At 43.6% G+C, this 24,489-nt stretch overlaps 1 protein-coding gene across 1 annotated transcript in view; it reads right to left on the bottom strand.

The window, feature by feature from the left end:
- Positions 1-3,502: 3,502 nt before the first annotated feature.
- The window catches only part of mllt3 (MLLT3 super elongation complex subunit), a 44,357-nt gene continuing 23,370 nt past the window's right edge, over positions 3,503-24,489 (bottom strand). Inside the window, exons 3-14 of the mRNA XM_064931709.1 lie at positions 24,343-24,425; positions 23,869-24,012; positions 22,324-22,362; positions 21,101-21,229; positions 18,121-18,717; positions 9,833-9,905; positions 9,622-9,675; positions 9,361-9,505; positions 8,947-9,046; positions 8,516-8,584; positions 7,979-8,050; positions 3,503-6,574 (exon numbers count right to left, since the gene is read on the bottom strand). Of these exons, the coding sequence (XP_064787781.1) occupies positions 6,443-6,574; positions 7,979-8,050; positions 8,516-8,584; positions 8,947-9,046; positions 9,361-9,505; positions 9,622-9,675; positions 9,833-9,905; positions 18,121-18,717; positions 21,101-21,229; positions 22,324-22,362; positions 23,869-24,012; positions 24,343-24,425 (1,637 nt within the window). The 3' untranslated portion in view covers positions 3,503-6,442. The remainder of the gene's footprint in view (positions 6,575-7,978; positions 8,051-8,515; positions 8,585-8,946; positions 9,047-9,360; positions 9,506-9,621; positions 9,676-9,832; positions 9,906-18,120; positions 18,718-21,100; positions 21,230-22,323; positions 22,363-23,868; positions 24,013-24,342; positions 24,426-24,489) is intronic.

The raw sequence follows: 24,489 nt of genomic DNA, 5'->3' as shown, positions 1-24,489 counted from the left end.
TCATATAAAGGAAATCAGTCAATTGAAGTAAATAAATTAGACCCTATGAATGCGAACACATATGCAACTGTTGGTCACAGATACCTTAAAAAAAAGGTGGGGGAGAGGATCAGAAAACCTGTCAGTATCTGGTGTGACCACCATTTGCCTCATGCATCTCCTTCGCATAGAGTTGATCAGGCTGTAGATTGTGGCCTGTGGAATGTTGTCCCACTCCTCTTCAAGCGCTGTGTAAAGTTGCTGGATATTGGTGGGAACTGGAACATACTGTTGTACACGTTGATCCAGAGCATCCCAAACATGCTCAACGGGTGACATGTCTGGTGAGTATGCAAGCCATGGAAGAATTGGGACATTTTCAGCTTTCAGGAATTGTGTACAGATCCTTGCGACACGGGGCTGTAAATTTTCATGCTGAAACATGGAGGTGATGGCGGCAGAGGAATGGCACGACAATGGGCCTCAGGCAATGTTCCCTAAAAAACATTCCGACACTGAGCAAATTTCAGGTCTGCTGAGCGCAAACCTGAAAGTTGTGAAAATTCTGTGCAACTTCCAGCGCACGTTTACTGTGAACACTGAGGCTGCACCCGCTTTAAGTTTGTTTTAACAGGGGCCAAGTAGGATATTTGACAATAATGTAGGTGTACCAGAGTCTACAATCAAAAACAAATGGAGAAAATGCATCCCATAACACTTGTAACATGGAAATAGCAGTTATATCATTCAGCCTACAGTAGCAGCCAACGTGTGGAGCTCAATGTAGGCCTACATTGAAGAAAAACATGGAGCTTGACGTTAACCTGTTAATCCACTTGTCCTTCAGATAAGGTGACTGAAAATGTGTTTGATGCAAGAAACTACTTTACAAAATAAAATGCATTATTTAGGGGGTCTGTGGTTGTGAGGCCGGTAAGACATACTGCTAAAGTCTCTAAAATGATGGAGGTGGCTTATCTCCAGCAACAGCTCTGGACATTCCTGCAGTCAAGCATGCCAACTGCACGCTCCTGCAGAACTTGAGGCATCTGTGGCATTGTGTTGTGTGACAAAACGGTGCATTTTAGAGGGCCTTTTTATTGTCCCCAGCACAGGGTGCACCTGTGTAATGATCATGCTGTTTAAATCAGCTTCTTGATATGCCACATGGATGGATTATCTTGGCAAAGGAGAAATGTCCACTAACAGAGATGTAAACAAATCTGTGCACAAAATTAGAGAGAAATAATATTTTTGTGCAAATGGAAAATTCAGGGCTCTTTTATTTAAGCTCATGAAACCAACACTTTACATGTTGCGTTTACATTTTTGCTCAGTATAGATAAGTTGTAAATACAACATGTACTGATATTGTATCATAATAGCACACACAGCTTTGCAAGAAAACAAAAGGGTTTACATTGTAATATATTACAAACATCCCCTGACTTACTTTTATTTTCCTGCACAAGTAAAAACAGGATTATGCCTCTACTGCCATTCATTCCAAATAGACTGGTTTGGTTTTCTCCCTGACCAATATGGCTGCCATTTTCACCCCATTCTGGAACGTTGAGGGATATGCCATAGCCCTTCTACTAATTTCAAAACAAATATTGTCACATGCTTTGTAAAACAGTGAAATGCTTACTTCCCAACAATGCAGAGATTAAAAAAATAAAATAAAAATCTCTAAGGAATAAATGCACAATGAGTAACGACAACCTGGCTATATACACAGGGTATGGTGTCAGCTGCAGTGAATCACAATGAGTGTAGAGTTCAAGAGAAGAGCTTAAGAAACCATGGCTGAAAAAAACTCATCTAAAAACACACTGAGGAAAGGAGTGGGAAAACGATTGAAGGATCCAGCCATGCCCAATCCATAACTATCATCGTGCGACAAAAAGCAGCTGGACAAGCTCTGAGGATCAGGCCTGTTGCCTTGCAGCCTGCACCGTCATGTATATGTATACATACTGTATACTTAAACCAGACCATTGAAAAGCAGCTTAAGTGAAAGGCAGATATCTTTGAATTGATGCAATTGGCAGCACTGCTTAGACCACAACCAAACAAGATCCTCTTCCTAAAATGGTGTGATACGATAGCAGTATACTCCCTCTTAATAAATCACTGACAAACAGGTCTGCCAGCAAAACAAGTGTATCCATACACAACAGCTTGTGGAATTGTCTTTAAAAAGGGACTCCAGCAAAAACAAAATATTATAAATGATGATTATTTAAGCCATTTCAATCTCTTTGTCATTAAGCAACTTCCTAAAGGCAAAAAAACCTGCATATAAGAACTGATCTTTTTTTTTTGCAACAATGGTGACTTTTGTAAATTACTTCTAGAACTATGTCTCCTTAAGACTTCTGTTGGGATGACTCTTTCCCGCCGCTGCAAATAGTGTGAAAACAAACGGTCAATGGACAACTGGAGTAGCCTCTGGCTCTTACACGAGGTGGAATGGCAGAGTAAGGCGTATGATGGCGCCGCGTTAATGCGATTAGAATTGTAAATCGCATTCTCAAAATACCTTGGCACCACCATCGTCCAGCTGCTCCAATTCATTAAAACAGCTGCTGAAAATGTGTTAAGTTGGCTGGCTTAGCATGTCCGTTAGTGGCCATGGCCTTCACATGTCCAACACCATACCAGCGACTCCCTGGACGCATCGCAAATGGCACCCTATTCCCATTATGGTGCACTACATCGTTAATAGAATGTAATTTGGGATACAGCAGAGTTGTCCTTACAGACAGGAAGGTCCTTACCGTGCAGGTTGTAGGGGGGTACAGCTCAATAGTCTAAAGTGGAATCCTCCTCTCCCTACTTCTCTCTCAACCACACGGATCAAAACGAACAGGAATATATTCAGTGTTGCAGATAGAAATGTAATGAAGAGCAGACATAATTCCATATTCTACATGACAGAAAAATCATATCTCCATATCCGGGTTGAGACACATTTCTATCTGCACACACACTCCTGGACAGGGCCCAGGACAGCTAACCTTGGCAGCGAGCTCTGAACGAATCTGAGAGGATTTTCAATTGGCGAGCAATACAGTGAACACGAGCTGAAAATCCTATTTAAAAAAGGTTATTTCCCTGATAAAAGGCTTGAGCATGATACTTCCCCATCCCCACCACAAAATGGGGAGTCTGGATGCCTTCCAAGCGTTTGTCCGACCACCTACATTGACAAACCTAAAAACCACGTGCTGCACAAATCGTGTCAGCTAATTAAAAGAGGGGATCAACATTCTGACCTGAGACCTGTGTTATGTATAAAAAGAAATGGTTCATGAACTTTTCCCCTTTTACAGTTGCTTTTATGTCTCAGTGAGAAACTAGGGTCCTGTTCAGGGAGTGTACTTCTCATGCTACAGAAACGGCACATACTGTGGGCTCCTCCCCAACGGCCTGGAAAAGGCTTTGTCTCGATGATTCAGGATTCAAAATATCCTGAAACACTGGGCATTTGAAGATCCACTGAGAAATAAGTCAACACTTTGTTTAATAGGAATAGTGGCGTTTATACAGTACTTAGTGGCTAGTTGAAGAAAACTAGGGTAATCAAATGATCACGTTGTCATTGGAATTCAGTGACATGAAATGGAACTTTGAACGTGAAACCTTGAATCACACAAAACCAAATTTCCCCACAAAAAGGAATTGCAACTGTGCATTTTATAGGAAATAGTCTGCAAGTTGAAAACACACAGTAAATGGGTCAGATCTGGTAGAACTGACAGCAGAGACTGAGACAATAAGTTCCACATTCAACCCAACACAGAACTGCACTACATTGCAACCTCATGTACCCCCCCCCCCCCATACATCTCAATAGGCAAGAGACGGGAGATTGAGATGACTGCTAGTGCTAGATATACAGTTGATAACCGAGGGGGTGTATTCAATAGGGTGAAATGTTCCGAATGCTGCAGATAGAAATGCAATGTATACTGTAGAGCAGAAATGACTGCCTATGCCTATTGTTCTGTAACGTTGCGCCATCCTGAACAGACACGTCCCATTACACGTCCCTTTGAAAAAGGTTGGTATTGTATAACTATTCCCAGCACTCACTTCTCTCCCAATAGAAGCATTCATATACATTAAGAATACAAAAAATTAACACCTGCTCTTTCCATGAGACTGACCAGGTGAATCCTATGATCCCTTATTGATGTCACTTCAATTCGTGTAGATAAAGGGGAGAGGACAAGTTAAAGGATTTTTAAGCCTTGAGAAATGGATTGTGTGTGTTATTCAGAGGGAGAATTGTCAAGACAAAATATTTGTGTTTGAACTGGGTATGGTAGTAGGTGCCAGGCGCATCGGTTTAAGTCAACACGGGCCAGCATCCCTGTGGAACGCTTGACACCTTGTAGAGTCCATGCCCTGACGAATTGAAGCTGTTCTGAGGGCAAAAGGGGGCAGCAACTCAATATTAGGAAGGTGTTCCTAATGTTTTGTACACTCCGTGTATACAAGAAGTAATCGTGTTTCCCTCCCAAATTAGAAACATGGGGGGAGCAGTGTGGTCATTTAGTTATACAATTCAAATGGCAGACTAATTAGAAGATAGTCAAGAATAGTGATGAAATCAACCCAAAAAAATTTGCTGCATGTTGTGGATCCACCAGAAGCCAGTTTTAGCTTTGACTAAAACACATGATTGTAAACTACCATTGTTTAAAATACCAAAATGTTATATTTTTTCCAACCTTCCAAGAAATGAAAGATGACATTAATAATCACAACGTTTATATACAAATAAACAATATCTCAACCAAAACCAAAATCTTTGGGCTTCGACAAAAAAAAAAAGAGAAATTACAAAATATCATTGCAACAAAGTCAAAACAAACAAAACATGTTACATTTACAGTGACTAACTATTTTTTTTTACCACAGGTTGCACATGTTCTCATCTGTACAAAACACAGCATTTTTATTGTATGTCCTAAGAATACAAACTCATAAGACTGACATTGGTCAAGAAAAAAAATGCAACATATTCTGCCTTTGCGTGGCCCTGTGAGCAGCTACAACCACTGGTATTCCTGTTGAGGCATCGCTCTCAGCAGACAAAATTAACTTCAACTCCTCAGGTTAGCAAAAAAGGACAAAGTTACACAAAACATAATCAGTTCAGTTCATTTCTAATGCACAACTTTGATTTGGCAACGGAGGTCACCGTGAAATAAATAAGATTCAGTCTTAAGAGTACAATTTTTCCTCCTAAAATTCCAGGATTCAAAATAGTTCCTTTTTTTAGCTCAGGCCTGCTTACAATATTGCCCAACCAAGCAAAAAAGGCAGTAACTGCTCATTTGGTTGAAAATGTTATTTTTTCAACATATACATGCTTAATCATGTGGACATGTATCCTGCCTCTTATTGTATTTTGTAGAAAATGGGGGTCATGTTAGCAGTAACTGCATGAAGTTACTGTGAAACCAAGGTAAATAAAAGCCATTTCTATCAGTTCCATGCTATGAGCAGTTACTGCCTTTTTGCTTGGTAGGGCAGAATAGATTGATCAAACACTAGGCTTGGTTTCAACTTGAGCAGCGGAATACAAGTGAGAGCTTGTAAAAACAACATGCAGCACACTTTGGAAATTTGCCTCGTCATTGTCCAATACATCAATTAAAGATTTGGTACCAAGAATGGAATATACAATTGTGTTAATTTCAACAATTTGAGTTCATGATTTGTCTTCAGCTTGTACCGGTGGGCACTGATAACAATTATTATTTTGGAGGAGAGGGTAGAGTTGCCGTCTTCATATAGAGGGACGTTTGATTGCCATTCAAGTCATCCGTCACAAGATAATTTAAATCTTAACGTTGTGATGACAACGCGCTGCTCCACCGTCCTTCCAGAGCCAGAGAGATGCATGTTGTGAAGTGCTTGCACAAGACTAACTCAGTGTTGCTATTCTCTCTCTCAAACACACACACACACACGCACACACACAACTCAATAAATAAAGACCGACAAACGTGGTAAGGCAGTGTTGAACATGCACCATTCATCACAAAGAACGCCAAAAAATTCAATACATGGTAATAATATGCACATTAGTTTTAAAAGCAAGGTCACTGTTTCTTTACCACGTTTTCTTTTGTCAACTGTGGAATTTTTCAAGGCTTTCTGGGTGATATTCCTGGTCGACAGGACTCATCTCCAGGGTGACACGACACGCCGATCCGGTCTGTGCTTACGGGCTACCCTGGTCGGGTGGAGAGACAGGATCCAACGAGCATTGTGGAGCGACCAGAAGGCCAGGCACTAAGACCCGGGGCAGGGCCCGGCCGTGGCAGGTCATCTTTTTGCGTTGCAGTGAAAAGTACATTTTTGGGGTGTGGGGGGAACAAAAGAGGAAGATTCCTAAGTTCTTCCAACATTGTTCCTTGCAGCAGCCAGCAGCTCCATGACCTCATGACGTTCCAGACGTTTCTAGGTAACTCTGGAGCTTCCGCACCGTAGTTTTGTCCAGGGAGCAGAGGTCAAAGTCAAAAGTGGTGTTTGTGATGTGGAAGTGTCCAGTCTCCTCGATGAGGTTCACTATCTGTGAGGGGAAAGAAGTCACAGATAGAAAGTCAACAAACCCTTAGACTACAGTCTGTAAACCCTAATCCTACCAAGTACGGAGGAATTGTACACATTTCCTTTGTTAAATCATCCACATTCAACATAATTAGGAAGTTGTCCTAATGTTTGGTATATTGACCAGCAGCAGAGTTCCCGCCCTATACAATCTCAGGGAGCAGCCTAGTCAGACAATGTTGGACCGCACACTATACAATAGACTAACTCAAAACAAATTTGTGGGAAGTCATTGAAAGGTGGGTGGGCTAGTGTCAGTTTTTACTACAATGAATTTGGAATGGGGACCCCCCCCCCCTAATTTACTCCACTGTACTCCTTGCATGTGAACTCTATCAGAGAGGGAGAGGCCCGAATAGGAAATATGCTTTTTCCTTGGCTGGTGTCTTATTGGTTCCAGCTCTCCTCCGATAGGGAAGTGTGTGCGTGTGTATGCGTCTATCTTGCAGTGATTACTGGAACTCCGGTGTCTGAAGCCGTGGCGGTGTTGTAACGTAATGGGTGACCCTAGCCTGATCTGTTTCATACTACAAAGCACCGGTTGGGTCTCCATGTGGAACGCATTTCTCCTCCCTCCCTCCCTGAGCGCCGGCCGGACCAGGAGTGCAGGGAGACTTGGCCAATTGTTATGACATGGAAGATTGAATTCAGATTCTTTCAAGCCGAGTCTCACACACCCCTCCCCCCGTATCCGGGGAGAAGGAACCACACCAAGATTACCGGACCTGGTTTTGGTCAGGTAGGACAGCACTTTGGCAGATGCTACAGATTCATTTCTATTGAAAATAAACTGGCCACATTTTCTTGATTCTTCTTCTTCAAAAACAATAAATGAAATGACTCCATTGCGGTATTTCCAAAAAGAGGCAAAATAGCATTGGGAGGTTGGAAAGTTAATCATTCACATGTCTCATATTCAGAGGCTGTGAAACACTGCTATGACACTCTGAAGTCTCCAAGCGCTCTGAGGATTAGCTTGATTATGCCGTGAGTTAGCGCTCGGTTCGCTGATGTTGTGCGGGGAGGAGTTTTTCCACCGATGCTCAGAGCCAAACTTCTCATTAGGAGAGCGAGCCCGCTCCTTGGCAACGGCGGCTGGGAATCTCCATTAATGCGGTCATATGATAGGCCTTGTGAACGTAAGCAAGAGGACGTGTACTTTTAGATGGAGTGGAGAAAAAAAAGGTTAACCAGATCATTAATAATTGCCTGACACCTATACGTAGTCCTCAATTATAATGTGCTGTATAACAGATACAGCGACATCTTCCATGCAAACATGAACCGGCAAACGTACGGGTTCATCCTCCGAGAACACATGTATTAGTACAGCAAACCCACACAAACAAACACTATTGGACCTCACCTGTTGGAGTATGTGCCTCTCTCTCAGTGTCATCAGTCGTCTGTGTAGCTCCACCAGCTCATCCAGGTAAGCCTAAGAGAGAGAGAGAGAGAGAGAGATGGAAAGCACGGCCCATCAGCATGGGGGAGATCTACTAAACAATACTTTTTTTTTTTTAACTGTATCAAATCCGAATGTCATGTACTTGAGCCGTGGTTTGATTTAAAATTTGCCTGGGACGACAACGATGCCAACTGCGTTGTCGCAAAAGTGCAAACCTCAAACTTTCCTGTGTGTATTTGAACCATGTCCGTTGCCTATTTACACCTCTGGGACTATGACAGGGAGACTAACCGGGCCAAGTTATGATTATCTGGAGGACTATCTCCTGTCGATTTGCAAGCGCCTTGGTGACTGCAGACAATTCAGTTTAGGACTGCAAATGTCCTGGCGACAACAAATGTCCTGGCGACAACAAATGTCCTGGCTACAATACCATTCAATTACACTGATATGACCTTATCTCTGTAAAACCCCAACCACAAGGAAGCTACTCACCTTGTCACAGTCAATGTTTTTATTCTTATCCTGCTTCGTTTGCTTAATGGGGCTCTTCACCTCCAGTATCTGCGAGACATCAAGGTTGTATTCATCAGTACACAACGTAGCAATACATTTGGTAATGAAAAACAGGCGTTTATTAGCCAAGTTCAGGTAGACCCTCCCAATTTTGACCCATTTCCATTCATTTCGTTTTTAGTGAATACGACCCAGATAAGGGATTATCATATGTACCCACTGGAAAACCACTGCTTTGTTTAAAATGTACACAACGGTCATTATTTACGAGTAGCATTGTGGCTGACGCACGAGGGAAACGCATCCTGGGAATTATAAGATGCTAAGACTGATGTTTCCATACAAGCAGTGTCTAAAACCAATAACAGCTGTGTTCAATTTCATAATGTTGATGATTTTATTGGTCTTACCTGGTTATTACTGGTGTTTATTAAAGGCGGGGGCTCGTGGCGAGAGTGTGGAGAGGGCGCTGAGCTGTTCTCACTCTCAGTGCCGTCACTCAAGCTGACCCTGCAGAAAAGGAGGATGACAACCATTGGAATACTATACAACTGTATTACTAATAATGGACCATTATTCAAATTGGAAAATGTTGTTTTTTTTGTGGTTGTTTTTCCATCCAATCGAACCACACACACAGAGCACAAGGTCAGAGCAGCATCCCTGAAGCTATTTTGAGATGAAGAGCCTTGCTTAAGGGCACGACGGTAGAGGTAGTAACGGAGATGGCATATAATACTGGTAACCTTTAAGTTGCCAGTTCACTAAAGCCCCATTGAAAACAAAGGGCCACGTTGCCACGACAACAGCCAGGCACTACCTACCGGCGGTGGCGGTGTGTCATGTGCGTGTGCATTGGTCGCTCCAGGTCAGAGTCCATGTCGTTGTCATCGTTGTCGTCCTCCTCCGAATCATCATCGTTGTCGTCGGAGTGCAGGTCGTGAATTATTGAACGAAGGGGACCCAACACTGTGTGTAGAGAGAGAGAGAGCGAACATTCGTAAAGAGGAACCAATTTGATAGTGACTAATCATGCCCAGTCTTGCAATTCCATCCATGGATTGTGTAGTCAGGTGTGAGGTTACCTGTGTGGGCTGTGGCAGGGACGGCCCCTACCTTCCTGCGGACAAATTCGGCCACTGTGTCCATTGAACAAAATCACAACATGGGAGTGAAGGGGAAGAGATGCAACATGTTATACCCCATTTGGGGTGGCCAAAAAATAAATAACAATAGAATGATTGTCATTTCCAGGTGATCTGGAGAAAAGTGTGTATGCATAGGTTCTGGTGTTACCTTGGCGTTTGTGGCTGGCTGCAAATCCTGAACTGGAACTAGAGCTTGAACTGGCTGGACTGGGCTGCTCCGACTGGGAAGAGGGGAGGGGGAAAGAGATCAGTGACCCAGACACGATCTACTACATGGCAAATGTCAGTGCTCACAGAGTGCAAAGCCCCTTGGGAAGGGTGCAAACACTGGACACAAAAGTCCGCAGCCCACACTTCAAGTCTAGTTAGGGGGACATAACATTTCCAGAGGGCCATGGTAGTGTGTGTGTGTGTGTGTCACGTAGAAATGCGAGGGGATTGGAGATCAGAATTTTTTTTTGTAGATAATTGGGACTATCTTCCATCCTAAAAAGGCATAACAGTGCTTACTTCCACTGTAAATCTGGGCTTGTCAAACCCAAACATGGTAGACTTACAATGCTTCACAAGGTTGAAAGCAGTATTCACCCCCCTCAACACACAAAACAGACAGTTGGGCAGGAAGGCAACCATTGAAAGGTAGACTGCAGCATGTCAATATAAAAAAGGGAATTTGGTTCAATTTTCACATACAAAGACAAGATTTCTGGAGCAAAACAAGAAAATCAGAGTTAAATTCCCGCATACCGATCCACATAATACATTCACACGGCTGCACGGCCATATCAACTCAAGCGGTCTGGGGTGAATTTGGTCCTATTCAGAGCCATCATGCTGCCTAAGTTTCATACAAATTCTAATGAGAAAAACATATTGATCACTGGTCTCGACTGGGAAAGAAGTCTAACCTCAATGGAACTTCCTGGTTAAATAAAACCAGCAATTTATGAAGCCCTTCTTACATCAGCAGATGTCACAAAGTGCTGTACAGAAACCCAGCCTAACACCGCAAACTGCAAGCAATGGAGGTGTAGAAGCATCAAATACTTCCCAATTCTTGCAAGTCGTGTGCATGTCCAGTATCAAATATAATTTTAACAAATACATTTCAAATCAGAGATTGACAAAAAGTTAACAGGACCCACCAAACCACGTTTCTTAACACCCGCCTGCACCAATGCGTCAGAGGAATAACTGTTCACCTGACGACTGAGGTCAGCCTGCAGGCACCCAGCTCTCCACAAGGAGTCGCTAAAGTGTGATGAGCCACGTAAAGTCCCCCGGCCAGACCCTCCCCTTATGCGGACAACGCTGGGCTAATTGTGTGCCGCCCTGTGGGACTCCGGATCACGGCCGGTTGCGATATGGCCCGGGATCAAACCCAGGTCTGTAGTGACGCCTCTAGCACTACAGGAGGCATCTGCAACTTCGCTACTGGATATGTGGCTCTCCCAACCATTCAATTTCTCCTTAGTACAGTTCCTACTGGGCTTATGGTTATAGGCTGCAATAATAGCTAATAAGAGTCCAGAAAGCCTATTAAGTGCATTAAATCCTTAGGAAGACAGGGCTCTGTAAGCAGGCTTGGCACCCCGGTGGCGTGAGTGGCAGTGATGAAATCCCTGGCATGGGCCAATAAGGAGAGAATGTGACAGGTTTACTGGCTGGGCTCCCAGGGGCTCCTGTATTTACAACGTACATGCACAACATTCACTCTCCCGTCACTGTAGAAACGCTAACATGTGTGGGTGAGCAATGGCTTGGTTCCAATACTTTGAAAATGCCTCCTTCCTTCATGTATGGGCTAATCACTAATTGATGGTAGTATGTTAACCAAGACAAATTGAGTGAACAAAAAAAGAGAGGGGTATATGAATTAAGAGACTATAGGAGAACATCATACATTATCATATCATGACACTCATAGTACCAGTGAGGAAGATGAGTGCCTAAATGTACCGATCTACTGTGCTCCAAATGACACCAGAAGTTCTGTTACCTATTACACCAGACTTTCATATCCATGTCAGTCTAACAAAAAGTTGTACATTTTTCCACTGTGTTTTAAGTTAGTGCAAAGGGGGTGATCGTTCCTTTCAGTAGAGAAAGAGATGAAAATCTGCAAGTTACCATTAAGTTAATCCTCCTTAGAAGGCTGCACAAAAGGAAATCTGAAGAAGCCATTAAAGTTAATCTGAATTAATTTGTTTACATTCCTCTCAGATGACCCCTTGGAAGAACCAGGCCTGGGTCTCCTGAACAATACCAAACTCAGAAGTGTTCTGGCCCTCCAGCCAAGGCAGCACAAAGCAGTGATTTACAGCCAGGACAGGGCTGTTAGAAAATGTTTTCAGCTTATAAAACGCTTGATAGGGCCGTCTTATGAATACACCTGCTGCAACAAAGAAACGGTGGATTTAAAAATCGAATAGAGCCTGAATGGAGAGGACAAGCTATTTTCCCTGAGGCAACAAAAATAATTAATTGAATTGGAGAATTTCCAGGTGATGGATCTATGCCTGATATGGTGGGGCTTCGGTTTCCTGTCTGGCCTGTAAGGTGTGCTGCAAGGCTGTGTACGATTTCCATTCCAAATTGGGGAAACGTCAACAAACTTACATTACCACACACACACAAAAAAAACTCCTCCTCCCCTCACTTCTACCAAGACCTGGGCTGAGTATTGATGCTGCCAAGTGTCTGGCTGGCGAGTGTAGGGGTAAGCCCATTAAAACCAAGCCCCCCTGTGGGGTCCCACAGAGTCATGAGGGAATCTTTGATGTTCTCGCTCTCCCTTTCTTTTTGGAGCATTTTACAGCCTGTTTGTCTGTCTGGGTGTCTCGCTGACATCAAATGCATGGTCAGAGGCCTCGGTTGTAAATCAAGAGGCTTTTCTCCGTCTTTGGTTGTCCAGCCAAAAACGAGAAACTTGTAAAAAAAATAAATAAAGGGCATTTCAGAGCTTGTGGAGAGCACCACGTTAAAATCATCTGGTCTGGCATTTGTGCTGTGTCCCAGAGAGAGAGAGAGAAAGAGAGCGAGTGAAGCAGAGAGCTGGAGATTACCAAGGCCTATCCCTTACCCTTCACCCTGCCTTGATTAATAGGAAAGCTGTAACGGTACGGTACATTACGTTTTTAAAGCTAATGAAAAAGTGACTTCAATCAAAACTGACAGCCAGCAACTGCGGTGCAACAGCTGAAAAGATGCAAGAACCAGCCACTAGCTAAACATATAAGACTTAAAATAGCCACACTGCTTAAAATTCCCACTACCATTGTAAAAATAGGTGAAATAGCACAGACATACTACTAAAGTCAACCACATGCCCATAAAATAAGGAAGAGTATTATTTGTCAGTGTTATATTTTAGCTGGCTCTTGAAGCACTGTGTGGGTTAAGCCAAACGTGACTAAGTCATCATTGGTTTCGTCCTCCATATCGCAAGAAATCAGCCACAACTCATCCCCTCAATATTTTTTAAAAATGTAAATAAGCAGGGAAGACTGACAGAAAAAGGAATTGAAGGGATAGTTCAGAAATTACACAAAGACAAATTGGTTTCCTTACCATATAAGTAGTCCATGGACACGGTATGACGGCAATCCGTGGCTTTGGTTTAGTTTGTCACTGTTTACACATGTTAATGTTTTAGAATGTGGAACAAATCCCATTCAAGTCATACACCGAGTCGATATTCCCCTCGACCACACACTCAGATTGAGTCAAACATTCTTTCCCATTCACCACTATTGTAAGAGAGCCACCTTTGTCAATATTTTGTTATACAGAATTACCTAAACAGGCCGTGTTGTTCAATGTACATGTAACCTGGTAAAAATCCCAACCCACGGTTCGTAATGCTTCCACGTAGGGAAATAGAGCCTGTGAGAAGAGCCCTGTTACTTCAAGCTATTCGGTGGGGACCCAGTGTCAAAGTAAGCTACACTTAGTTATGTGTGGAAAACCTTTTATCACAGGTAAAACATGTAACTTGTTTAGTATATTGAATTTGTAACTCCACTCACTACTTGTAGCTTATAACGTTAGTCTGCGTCGTTAGTTTTGGCAAGTTTAACGTTCCGGTCGGTAGCTAGCATATTGCTGCTAGCACCGTTATAAGTAGTGAGAATGCTCTGGAGCAGGCCATGTTGAAAAGTATTTGTTTGACATGTACTTTTCTTAAATATAGTTTTGTAATTGACTAAAATGAGCAGACAAGAAAATCACTTTTGAAAAGGATTCTGCTGTGAGCCAATGTGGTAACCAAATGTTGTTTTCCCCCACAGGCGGGCAGGGCGGCGTCATTCTAATACCGATGCGCGAAAAATGATAATATCGGTCGGAAGTCACGTGACTTCATTTTTCGCAACTCCCAAGCCCTTTAAGGGAGTTGCAGCAATGAGACAAGGTAGAAGTTGTAGAGAAAGGGGGCGGTAAACAAATAAATTGTTTTTTGACATTTACATTTCACACCTAGCTAAAATAGGTTTTTCACAGAACATACCAAAACTTATTTGTAGGGAGAAACAGCTGATGACTAAAGGCCAACACGGACTTCTTCCAATTCTCCAGCAGAGGTCTATGTACTGTAGTACTATGTCCTCTCCAGCCAATCAGTAGCATTTGTTGATTAAGTATGAGCCAGGGAGAAATGGAAACTAGTAGGAGTGCATCCCTGGGCTAAAGACTACAAAATACCACGAGAAAAAAATACAGTATCCAGCAGAAGAAATAGGCAATGACAGACAATGCATCCAAGTGTGTGTGTGACCACATGGTTGTGTAACTGGGAGCTTTAAACCTCATCCAAGTGGAAGACTAAGTGGAAAGGCACTTTGAAGCTAAATGACAGATCATTTTCTTGTCTGATCTGTGGCCCCGAGACACCACACAAAGTAAAGATACATCTACTCCTTCCCCCGCTATGGCATGCAACTTCCAGGATGTGTGTGTCTACGTCTGGTGACTGTAGAGGCTAAGGCCTAACCCTAGACAGCAACTCGAACCAAAGCGACTGACTTGCTTGCCTAGTATGGTTCAGCCCTGGGGAAAGCCTTCTGTAATTCGTTGTACTACACAGGAGAGCAAGGGGAATACGAGATGGAATTCCATTCAAATTCTAGAGGCGTGCGAGCAGCCACAAATCGCCTCCCTGGCTATGGGGATACAGCCTCTTAATCTACGGGCCTGGGCTGCCAAATAGAGCCCTCTCTAACCCTGGTCTCTGAAACCGTATACCCTTGTTACAGTTTATGAACTTCTCTCAGATCCAAAGACTTAGTCAATCAAGAGGGCCAAAGATTTGCCTTCATTCAGAATTATGAGGTCTTCGAGTGTGCTGGAGTCAAAAACACAGACAGAAACAGAGTAAATGGCCCTCACGTGGTCCGAGTAAGAAACCCACATCTTAGATGTCCATTTTCATAGCACGTAAGGCCATTAGCCTATTTTTAATACTGCAGACATTTGATTTGCCCCTAAACCAGGAAACCCACACGTCTTGGTTTAAATGTTACTTTTCAAAGTGTTTGTGCAAAAGCTGCAGCAACGGAACATCGTTAATGTGACAAACTCTCGCATGGTGGCAGCAACTTTGTTTGTAGTCAACTAACAAATTAAATCAGGAAAATACATGTCTTAAATACAGTATGTCCCTAGTAGTGCAGTTATATCCCCTTTGAAGCATATTTTCTTCACCTGTGCTGCAGCGCAGGGAAATTTTCAATCAGCCCAACTGTTACAAGGATAAACTGGTTTTAACAACTTCTCTTCCCAATAGACAGTAGAAGGCCCCAAAGAAACATCCACCATTATTTTCGCAAGAGAGCGCAGGCGCGAGAAGTGAGGACAAAAGGTAGGGAAACTTCAATAGCCGTCACCTCCGACAACAAACATGCAGCTGGTCTACTGGTTTATGGGCCAGGGCTTCTTCAGTACATCGTAAATCTCACAGCCATTCTGCTTTAGGGGCTTTTGTCTTGCCTTGCTCAAAGCCACCAAAGCAGACCTCTTATAGGACAATAAACGGGACTTTAGTATTAGGTTGCCCCCATCAATCTGCCGTCTCATCTCTTTCAGTCTACCGAAGCCACCAGTTATTTGCACCGACTCTTGCACCGGTTCTATGCACAGTCACTGGACTCTACCCACACATATTACACTAACGCGCCAACACACCACAAACTAGTGTATTGACACTACAGACACTTTCACACGCTTCAAACCAGCTGCTGCTAATCTGTTTATTATATATCCTGACTGCCAAGTCACTTTTACCCATACCTACATGTACATATTACCCTACCTCGTGCCCCTGCACATTGACTCGGTACCGGTACTCCTTGTATATAGTCTTGTTATTATATTGTGTTACCATTTCATTTGTGTGCAAATTTTTGGAGATGTGGCTAATACATTTTTATTTGAAGTGTGATACAAGTACAAGATGAACATTGCTGGACTGGGCCAAAATGTCAGTTAATTCACTCTCAATTCAGTGGAAGGTTGATCAAACAAGGTCGTATTGATGTGAATTAAGGTGCCGTGCTCTTTCAGTTTGGTCATGTAGTAGGTCAATCTAACAAAAATGACTGTTTAACTCATGGACATGTAGCACTCCACAAACATAAAACCAACCACAAACCACCCTATTGCGCTGAGAAAGAGTCAGGAAGGCATGCAACATGTGCAGTGTACACAGCCTACACATTTTGTATTGGCGAGGGACCAACGTGTGTACTATTGCGCAATAGTAGGCCAATGCTTACACCAAAGGACAAATTCATGAAACAGCCTGCATTTCCATTACATGACAGAAGTTAACCTAAAATACAATCTGTTCATATGATCTACCCATGTGTAGTTGTCTGGCCTTCATTAGACGTTCTTCTTCTTGTAACTTTCTCCCTCCCCTTTGGTAGTTCCTTGGTTTCCCCCAGGCCAACACAGCGTGGCAGAAGCCCAGATCAAATGAAGGTTCGCGTTAGGCGTAAGCAGGGATAGCCAGGACTGGGCCACCAGAGTCGTCAAGGCAGCTTGTGGAGGACCGACCACCTGGTATTTGTCTTCACTCGCCCTGCACCCACCCCACTTCCCATTTATGACCATTCCTGTAGGGCAAATTCCTCCCCCCACCAACACCACACCCACACATTTGGCTTTGGGCTGCAATGGCTCTGCTGGTTCTGGCGGGGAAATGGTGAAGGGAGATTAGCACCTGTGTGTGTAATGTATTTGTAGTGGTACTGGTGAACACACCATGGGCATGAAAGAGAATTTGAAAGCAAACAGAGAAAGATAACGAGATGCTTCTGACAAATGCAGAATGGTTGCGCCCCCTTTTTCCTCTTTTCTAAAAGGCAAAAGATTGAAGAGGAGCTCTTGGCTATTCCTGGCGTCCTTCTGCATTCTCCTTGGGTGCCATAAAACCATAAATCTCCCAGCTTGCTTCTCTGCTAATAACAGTCCCCATTTTGTTAAGATCCTTTACTGAACGTGTGAGGAGCTGGCAACACTCTGAAAGGCCTACTGTTATCTCTCAAGGTCTAAATATGACTCCGTTATTCCCATCTTAACACTTACAAAAGGAACTAGACTGTGGTATGTAAAAATAATTTCCCAGATCTCTAATCCTTTGCACAGAGTATCAAATTTAACCAAATTGTCAACTAAAAAAAGTATTCAGAATGCAACAGTTGACCATGCAACCTGGATCTCGCAGAACATTCTAAACCTGCAAACATTGTCGCTTTGCATGGGCAGCTTTTTTGGCTATGTCAAAATGGGGCACTGGGAGGTAAATTCATGAAGGTGGGGTGGTGGTTTAGGAGGTATCCATTTCCTGTTTCCTTCTAAACAAAAGCAGCCCCTCTGCAGCTGCACACCAACCATGTTTATGAGCCACCCCCTTGGACTCGGTCATTAGATGTTTATTGCCTGGTCATGCGGAGGATGAGACTGACCAAAAGAACAGACCCACTTTTAAAACCAGAGGATTCAATAACCTTCTTCCTGCACCAGGCAGAAACTCCACTCTGCTACCGAATACTAAAAAGTCCAGTAGGCTCTATGGTCATACTTGTATGGTAATGTGTAAAAATGCTAAATAGAAAGATTAATTCCTATCGGTTGTTCCTGAATGTGAAGCCGTAACAGTGCAAACAAAATGGACACACTTTATTGCTGCTAAGGTACACCTGGTTTCACCACTCACTGATTTGAAGGGACAAAATCCAGCAGACACTGGCCACGAGTACCAAAATTGCTCTTCCCTAAAGCAATTATAAAAATGTAAAAAAAAAACTTAGGTTAACATCTTTTTTACAGCTACAGAGTAGAGCCCAGAAGACATGAAAGTATAATTCAACTCTTCCAATGTGGTCAAGGCAGACGGCACAAACCAACAAACACAAAATACATATAGGCTCCACTCACATCTGATTTGGTGGACATATTGTCCTCCATGTCGGAGTCGTTGGCGTCCCTCAACTCCGAGAACGGAGGTAGCGTCGGCGCCTTCCTGCGCTCCCCCAGCGCCTCACTGCCGTCCACCCGCACTTTAGCAGGCCGCACCTGGGATTTGTCCTTCAGCAGTTTCTTTTCCGAGTAGTGTGATTGGGGGTACGGCAGCAACGAGCCCCCCGGCGGCTTTAACGTCAACTCCGAGAAGCCGTTCTTGCGCTTTTTGGTCAGGTGGTCCTCGCTGTCGGTGATGGACAGTCGCTTGTTAGTCCCTGTCCCATTCCCAGCCCCGTGCGAGTAGCCCCCATCCTGCCGGTGCTCCTTGGACATGGCCTTGGGCTCCTTGAAGCCCATCTTGGGGATGGGGGGGTTGTCCCGAAGAGGCTGGTTCTCTTTGGGTTTCTTGGATGGATCTTTGGAGGCTTTGCTTGGTTCCCTGCTACAGTCTCTGAAGGCACTTTTGGGCTCTTTCAAAGGCTTGTCCTTGTAGTCCTTGGAGGGTTTGTGGAGCTTGGATGAGCTGGTGGTGGTGGTTGTGGTGAGGAGAGAGTCAGATCCTTTGAAGCCGTCCTGCAGCGAAAAGCACATAGATTAGGTCTCAATTTTTTGGATAGTCTCCTATAGGATGGTCGATCAAGCTATCAACTTTAACTCTTCATGTGCAACAACAACCTCTAAGGTTAAGTTGTGTTTTGCGCTACCTTCAGGTTTAATGGATAGTTGAACAGTTTATTGATATGTTTCACTAACTAAGTGATTATCTGAATAACACGTTCTACGATTCGGATTAAGTACAGCCCACACAAGCTACGTACATAATGAAAAAGGTTAGTTCAGCCCTAACTAAAACACTCAGAGGATTGCACACTGGCAAGAGGGAAGATGGAGAAATCCCGCCTCAGGGTCAGTGGACACGATGGGGCAAACACCTAATTAGTTTGTTTGACCCACTTTGTTGCTAATCATCAGCATGTCAATAAGCTCAGCTAATAACTCCCTTGATCCATAGTGGAGGGTATGGGCCTAAAAGTACATTTTTGATCTCAAGGGCTTTTCTATATACACACACACCACTGAAATTAGTCTTGATCAACTGTTGACTAGATATCCAGGGAAATGGTTAGGGATGATGCAATTTGAGGTTTGCCACTTCAGTGAGATTTGTTGGGGTCAAAAATATAATAATACTTAAAACACTACAGGGAATTATTTACTTGGCTTCCAGCGCTGAAGGCTTGATTACAATGCTCAAATCAATACGCCCCAGACAAATAAATGAGCAAAGAAAAGGTTTGGTCTGGTCATGGCATTTTAAAAGGAGTCTTAATACTGTGTGTTCATTTTGAGAAAGCCTTGTGCCACCCTGGGGTTCTGTACTGCTCACTCAATAAAGACACGTCTATTCTAGAAAAAAAAGGGTTTACTTGAGAAAAGAGCTGGGAACTTGTTCTGTCCAGAATGTGGGGGAAGGGAGGGATGACTCAACAGCTGTAAGTGCGACCTTAAAGTGGCCCGGCCGGTGAGCAAACCTGGAGATGGAAGCGACTAAAGCCAGTGCATTCTCTTTTCACTAACTAAACGACACAGGCTGTTTGTCCCGGGGTCACGCCTGCTGGCCCCCCGTCAATATTTCATCAATGCCATGAAGCCATTAAGCAAGTCTAGACGACGGGGGGGGGGGGGTGTTACGACCTGCCCAAACTACCTCCAAAACCCTTTTATTTTGCTCCTGACCCTGGGACCTTCTGGACGTAAAGCTGCTAACCCACTCACACAAAACTACTCCCACCAACAAACACTCTGGCTGCCCAGGGCCAAAAACTTTAAAGGCCGTTTATAGCAAAGTTTTACTGGTCTGAAAGTGATGCGCTTCGCCAATAACAGCCCCAATACATTAACTGGCCACAAAAACAGCACCCGATTCCCCCCACCCCCCCACTGGTACTTGCCACTCCAGAGTATATGGATGTGTGCATCATCTACTTTACTGCAGTCTACTTGTTACAATCACCTGCTACTCAGTGCTATGTACAGAGAATATTACTTTCAAAGCTGCTTATGCACCTTATAACTGTCAAGGCAACTGGGAAACTAACTGGTCCTTTTCGCATTGTGCTGTTTTGTAGTTATGTGCAACAATTGAGTTTTTGTCGTTTAGCCTATAAAAATGCACTTATAGTCAAGTAAAACTTGGCAGACTGCCCATAGCAATCAGTAACACTTAAAAAAAAAAAAAAAAGTCTGGTACAAGTGAACCGGAGGGAGAGGAGACCACAGTAGGTGGATTGCCATTGGACGTTAGTGGAAGATAATGGTAGAACTACTGTGCGCGTGTGACCCCTCTGCTCCATCAGTAATCCATCACACACGCACAGTCTGTTTAGATTGGAAACCGTTTCCATGTGCACTGGGCCTCTCGTAACCCAGTCCTGCCAGAGTGGGCTCTGCCCGGCCGCGGTAAATGATACCATTTAAAGGGCCTAAAAATAACAAGTAAATGGAAGCAACATGCCAGTTTATTGACATGTATGATTTACTGCCATGACGGATAATACCACATATGCATCTAAAAGTTGGCTTTCTGAGACCGCTAGAGAACAATTGCATCACAATGAAACACATACGTACCAAGCTTCAACAGGCTTTAAAACTAAAGTGACTTTTATATACTGCCTAATTAATACAGTATGGCCGGTGCTATAACTGTCATTGGTAGCATAGGACCCCAGTGTTATTGGGAACAGGACCATGTGGTCTCGCAGCAGCCAAGAAATGCAGAGTTGAACGTCTTTTTTAAATACCCTCAACATCTTTGAACCTGGCCAAGTACACTGATTATTTTATTTATTTATTTATTTATTTATTTGGGGGGGGGGGGACTTTGAAGTGGGAGTTCTTTGGGAAGAGGGGGAGTCGGTCTAGCCCTGGTCTGTACCTGGAGACCGCTACTGACCTTCGACCCTGGGAAGGCCTTGCTTTTCTTAGCGTCTGAGAAGGTCAATGTCAGGGAGTTGCTGGGGAGGGTGGGCAGCTTAAGGTGCTGGCCGAACAGAGATGTGGAACCCTCCTGCATTACCATCACCTGGAAGTAAAACGGGGTCATTTAGCCAACACCTTTATCCACAGTGACTTACAGATCAGTGACATATTTAATATATCATGTAGCCTGTGGGAATCAAATCTACAACAGAAAAATTAAATAGTAATAATACAATGCAATAAAAAGAGCAGAGAAATTAACAATGATATTGTCCTGATGTGGAAAACAGTTTATTGTATTGTATCTTGTGCCCACATGGTCTGGAAATTAAGAGATTAACCAATCTATTTGAAAATATCAAGTACCGCATGAATTGGACTGTTTCATAATTCCTGCTTATTATAGCTGCTTGTGTGTAAAACTAAAGACTGCTTGTTTGGATATTTTTGTAACATTTTCTTTTTTAGGGAGGCTAACAGATTATCGTCGCGTTCTTGTCGATGCCAAGAGCAGCAAACCTCAAGAAACTTGTCCACTTAACACTGCACGTTATTCCTGGAACTGCTCACAGACAGTCATTACATTGTATGGAATGACAGTGAGCACGCGCGAGCAAAGAAAAGACAACACAGCTGCTTCCTTGTGTGTCTAAATTTGAGGGTGCGTTTGTTTGTGGTGTCACTTCAACATAGCAGCCGAGGGAAGAATAAACACATTTCATGTCTTGCCCAGCAGCAAGATGTAAACAAAGGGTTAACACTTCACTGGGAACATGAGGTTTCTCTTGAGGTTGAAATGATCTGCTGTGAGTCAGCACCAAAACTACTTAGTAAGCATTTCCTTTGATACAACTATCCTTTCCTTTGTCTTCCCATTACCCTCTCTCCAAATGAAACCAACAGATGTCAAACTCTTTTAGGAGGGGGATAACAGAGCTAGTCGGGGTGGGTTCCGCCTTTACAATGGTAGGGGAAACACTTGGTCAACAACATGGGGAAAGTCTCAGAAATAATAGAAGCTTGCCCACAACTGTGCATATTGGATACAGTTCTTGGATACAAGCCTATATTGTCAAAGCCAATCATTGTCAATGTCAATGTGAGTGGACCAATAGCATTGAAGCTTCAGTATCAACACATTCTTGTGTGTAAACATCTCAATTGGAAGAATGTTGCAGTACACATGATAAGTCTTACTTGAGAGTCGTCCGAACTTCTTTTGTGAGGATCACGTTGCTGTGGAGGACACACATAAAGCATGTTAGTGCACACTCACACACCAATCAGCTCTATTGGAGAAAGCCTCAAAACATCCGGAGTAAGCGGAATAAATGTTGCTATGGCACACCAGTCCTTTCTTAATTAAACCATGTCACAGTCAGCGTTGTCTTTTTCCAATCTTATTTGTTTCCTCTGAAAAGGCCTGTGGACATTAAGGTGTATGCACAAAGACAAAAAACATTGGTGTGTTACTGGAATGAGCATGGAGAGGGGCCTGCTAAAAATAAAAAAATAAAACACTCATGACCTTACAAATTACATATGTTCCTGAAGCGATTGTCCACAAATGTTTTGGGGACATTCCTGTGGGCACACAAGGTTTTCAGGAGGGCAGTGGGAAGAAAAACAAAATAAAAAAAACATACGCCCATTTGCCTACCAATGGCTGGCCTGATAAGCCCATTTGCCTACCAATGGCTGACCTGATAAGTCCATTTGCCTACCAATGGCTGGCCTGATAAGTCCATTTGCCTACCAATGGCTGGCCTGATAAGTCCATTTGCCTACCAATGGCTGGCCTGATAAGCCCATTTGCCTACCAATGGCTGGCCTGATAAGCCCATTTGCCTACCAATGGCTGGCCTGATAAGCTATTTGCCTACCAATGGCTGGCCTGATAAGCCCATTTGCCTACCAATGGCTGGCCTGATAAGTCCATTTGCCTACCAATGGCTGGCCTGATAAGTCCATTTGCCTACCAATGGCTGGCCTGATAAGCCCATTTGCCTACCAATGGCTGGCCTGATAAGCTATTTGCCTACCAATGGCTGGCCTGATAAGCTATTTGCCTACCAATGGCTGGCCTGATAAGCTATTTGCCTACCAATGGCTGGCCTGATAAGCTATTTGCCTACCAATGGCTGGCCTGTTAAGCCCATTTGCCTACCAATGGCTGGCCTGATAAGCCCACTTGCCTACCATTTGCCTACCAATGGCTGGCCTGATAAGCCCATCTGTTTGCCTACCAATGGCTAGCTATTTGCCTACCAATGGCTGGCCTGATAAGCCCATTTGCCTACCAATGGCTGGCCTGATAAGCCCATTTGCCTACCAATGGCTGGCGCCTGATAAAGCCCATTTGCCTACCAATGGCTGGCGCCTGATAAAGCCCATTTGCCTACCATTGGCTGGTCTGATATGCAACCGACATGGTTCATATCTCATGGCCAGCAAAGTCAAGTTCTTATGTCATCTGGATGTTTTAAAGTGCTATTCATTGCGTTACATTCCCTTCAACTTCTGATTTGTCATTTAATAATTTACCTCTCCAGGGGTTGGCCATACTGGATATGAAGGCCTATTCTCAAGCCCTGCTCTCACAGCTGAATCAGGTGTCCAAGCAAGGCTGGAGCAAAAGCCTACCTATCCAGTATGGCCACCCATGCTTATGGCTATTAAGATATTGAGATGCACCCCTAGTCAAATTTCCATCTCCCACCCCCCAGTCCTGTCATCTCGTACCCCGCCGGCTTTAAGCAGCTTCCTGCGGAACTCCTCCGTGGGATTGTTGAAGGTGAGCTTCTCGCAGCGCAGGTGATTGACAGGCGGGTGGCCGTCCAAGTGTAGAAACAGGTCGTAGTCGAAGCGCACTTTCTTAGGTTCTTCCTGAGAGGTGCAGTGGGACATCCGTAGGAACAAAAGAAAGGAGAGAAGTCAGTTGCGTACCAAAGTCCAAACGGTAAAATGTATATTGATAGTCCTCTTTCGTACAAAGGCAAAGAAAGTGTTAACTATCATATTCTGTATAAAGAACTATGCAAATGCATGTGGATATAAAAACATATTTTGCCATTACCCACAATTAAAATGCTACTTTTAGATTATTAAAGGTCCTAATGTGGGATGCTCATGGTCTCCTATATATCAGGCTAAGCCAAATGTTTACAGGTTGGAATCTTTAGTAAGCAACGCAGGTCAAAACCTTGTTAAATGTACCTTATTTCTGAAGTACACTTCAATGGGCAAGATGAAGCCTGCGTATCCAGACTCCTCCACTTTATAGGGTGGATCCTTGCACACTGAAATATAGAGAGAGGGAGGGGGAGGTGCTTTTCACTCAATGCTGTGTGTTCACTTGTAAAT

The sequence above is a fragment of the Oncorhynchus masou genome, chromosome 23 (genome assembly GCF_036934945.1).
Source record: "Oncorhynchus masou masou isolate Uvic2021 chromosome 23, UVic_Omas_1.1, whole genome shotgun sequence".
Lineage (NCBI taxonomy): Eukaryota > Metazoa > Chordata > Actinopteri > Salmoniformes > Salmonidae > Oncorhynchus > Oncorhynchus masou.
Note: the sequence above shows the minus strand (reverse complement) of the source record. Positions and strands in the feature narration are given on the sequence as shown.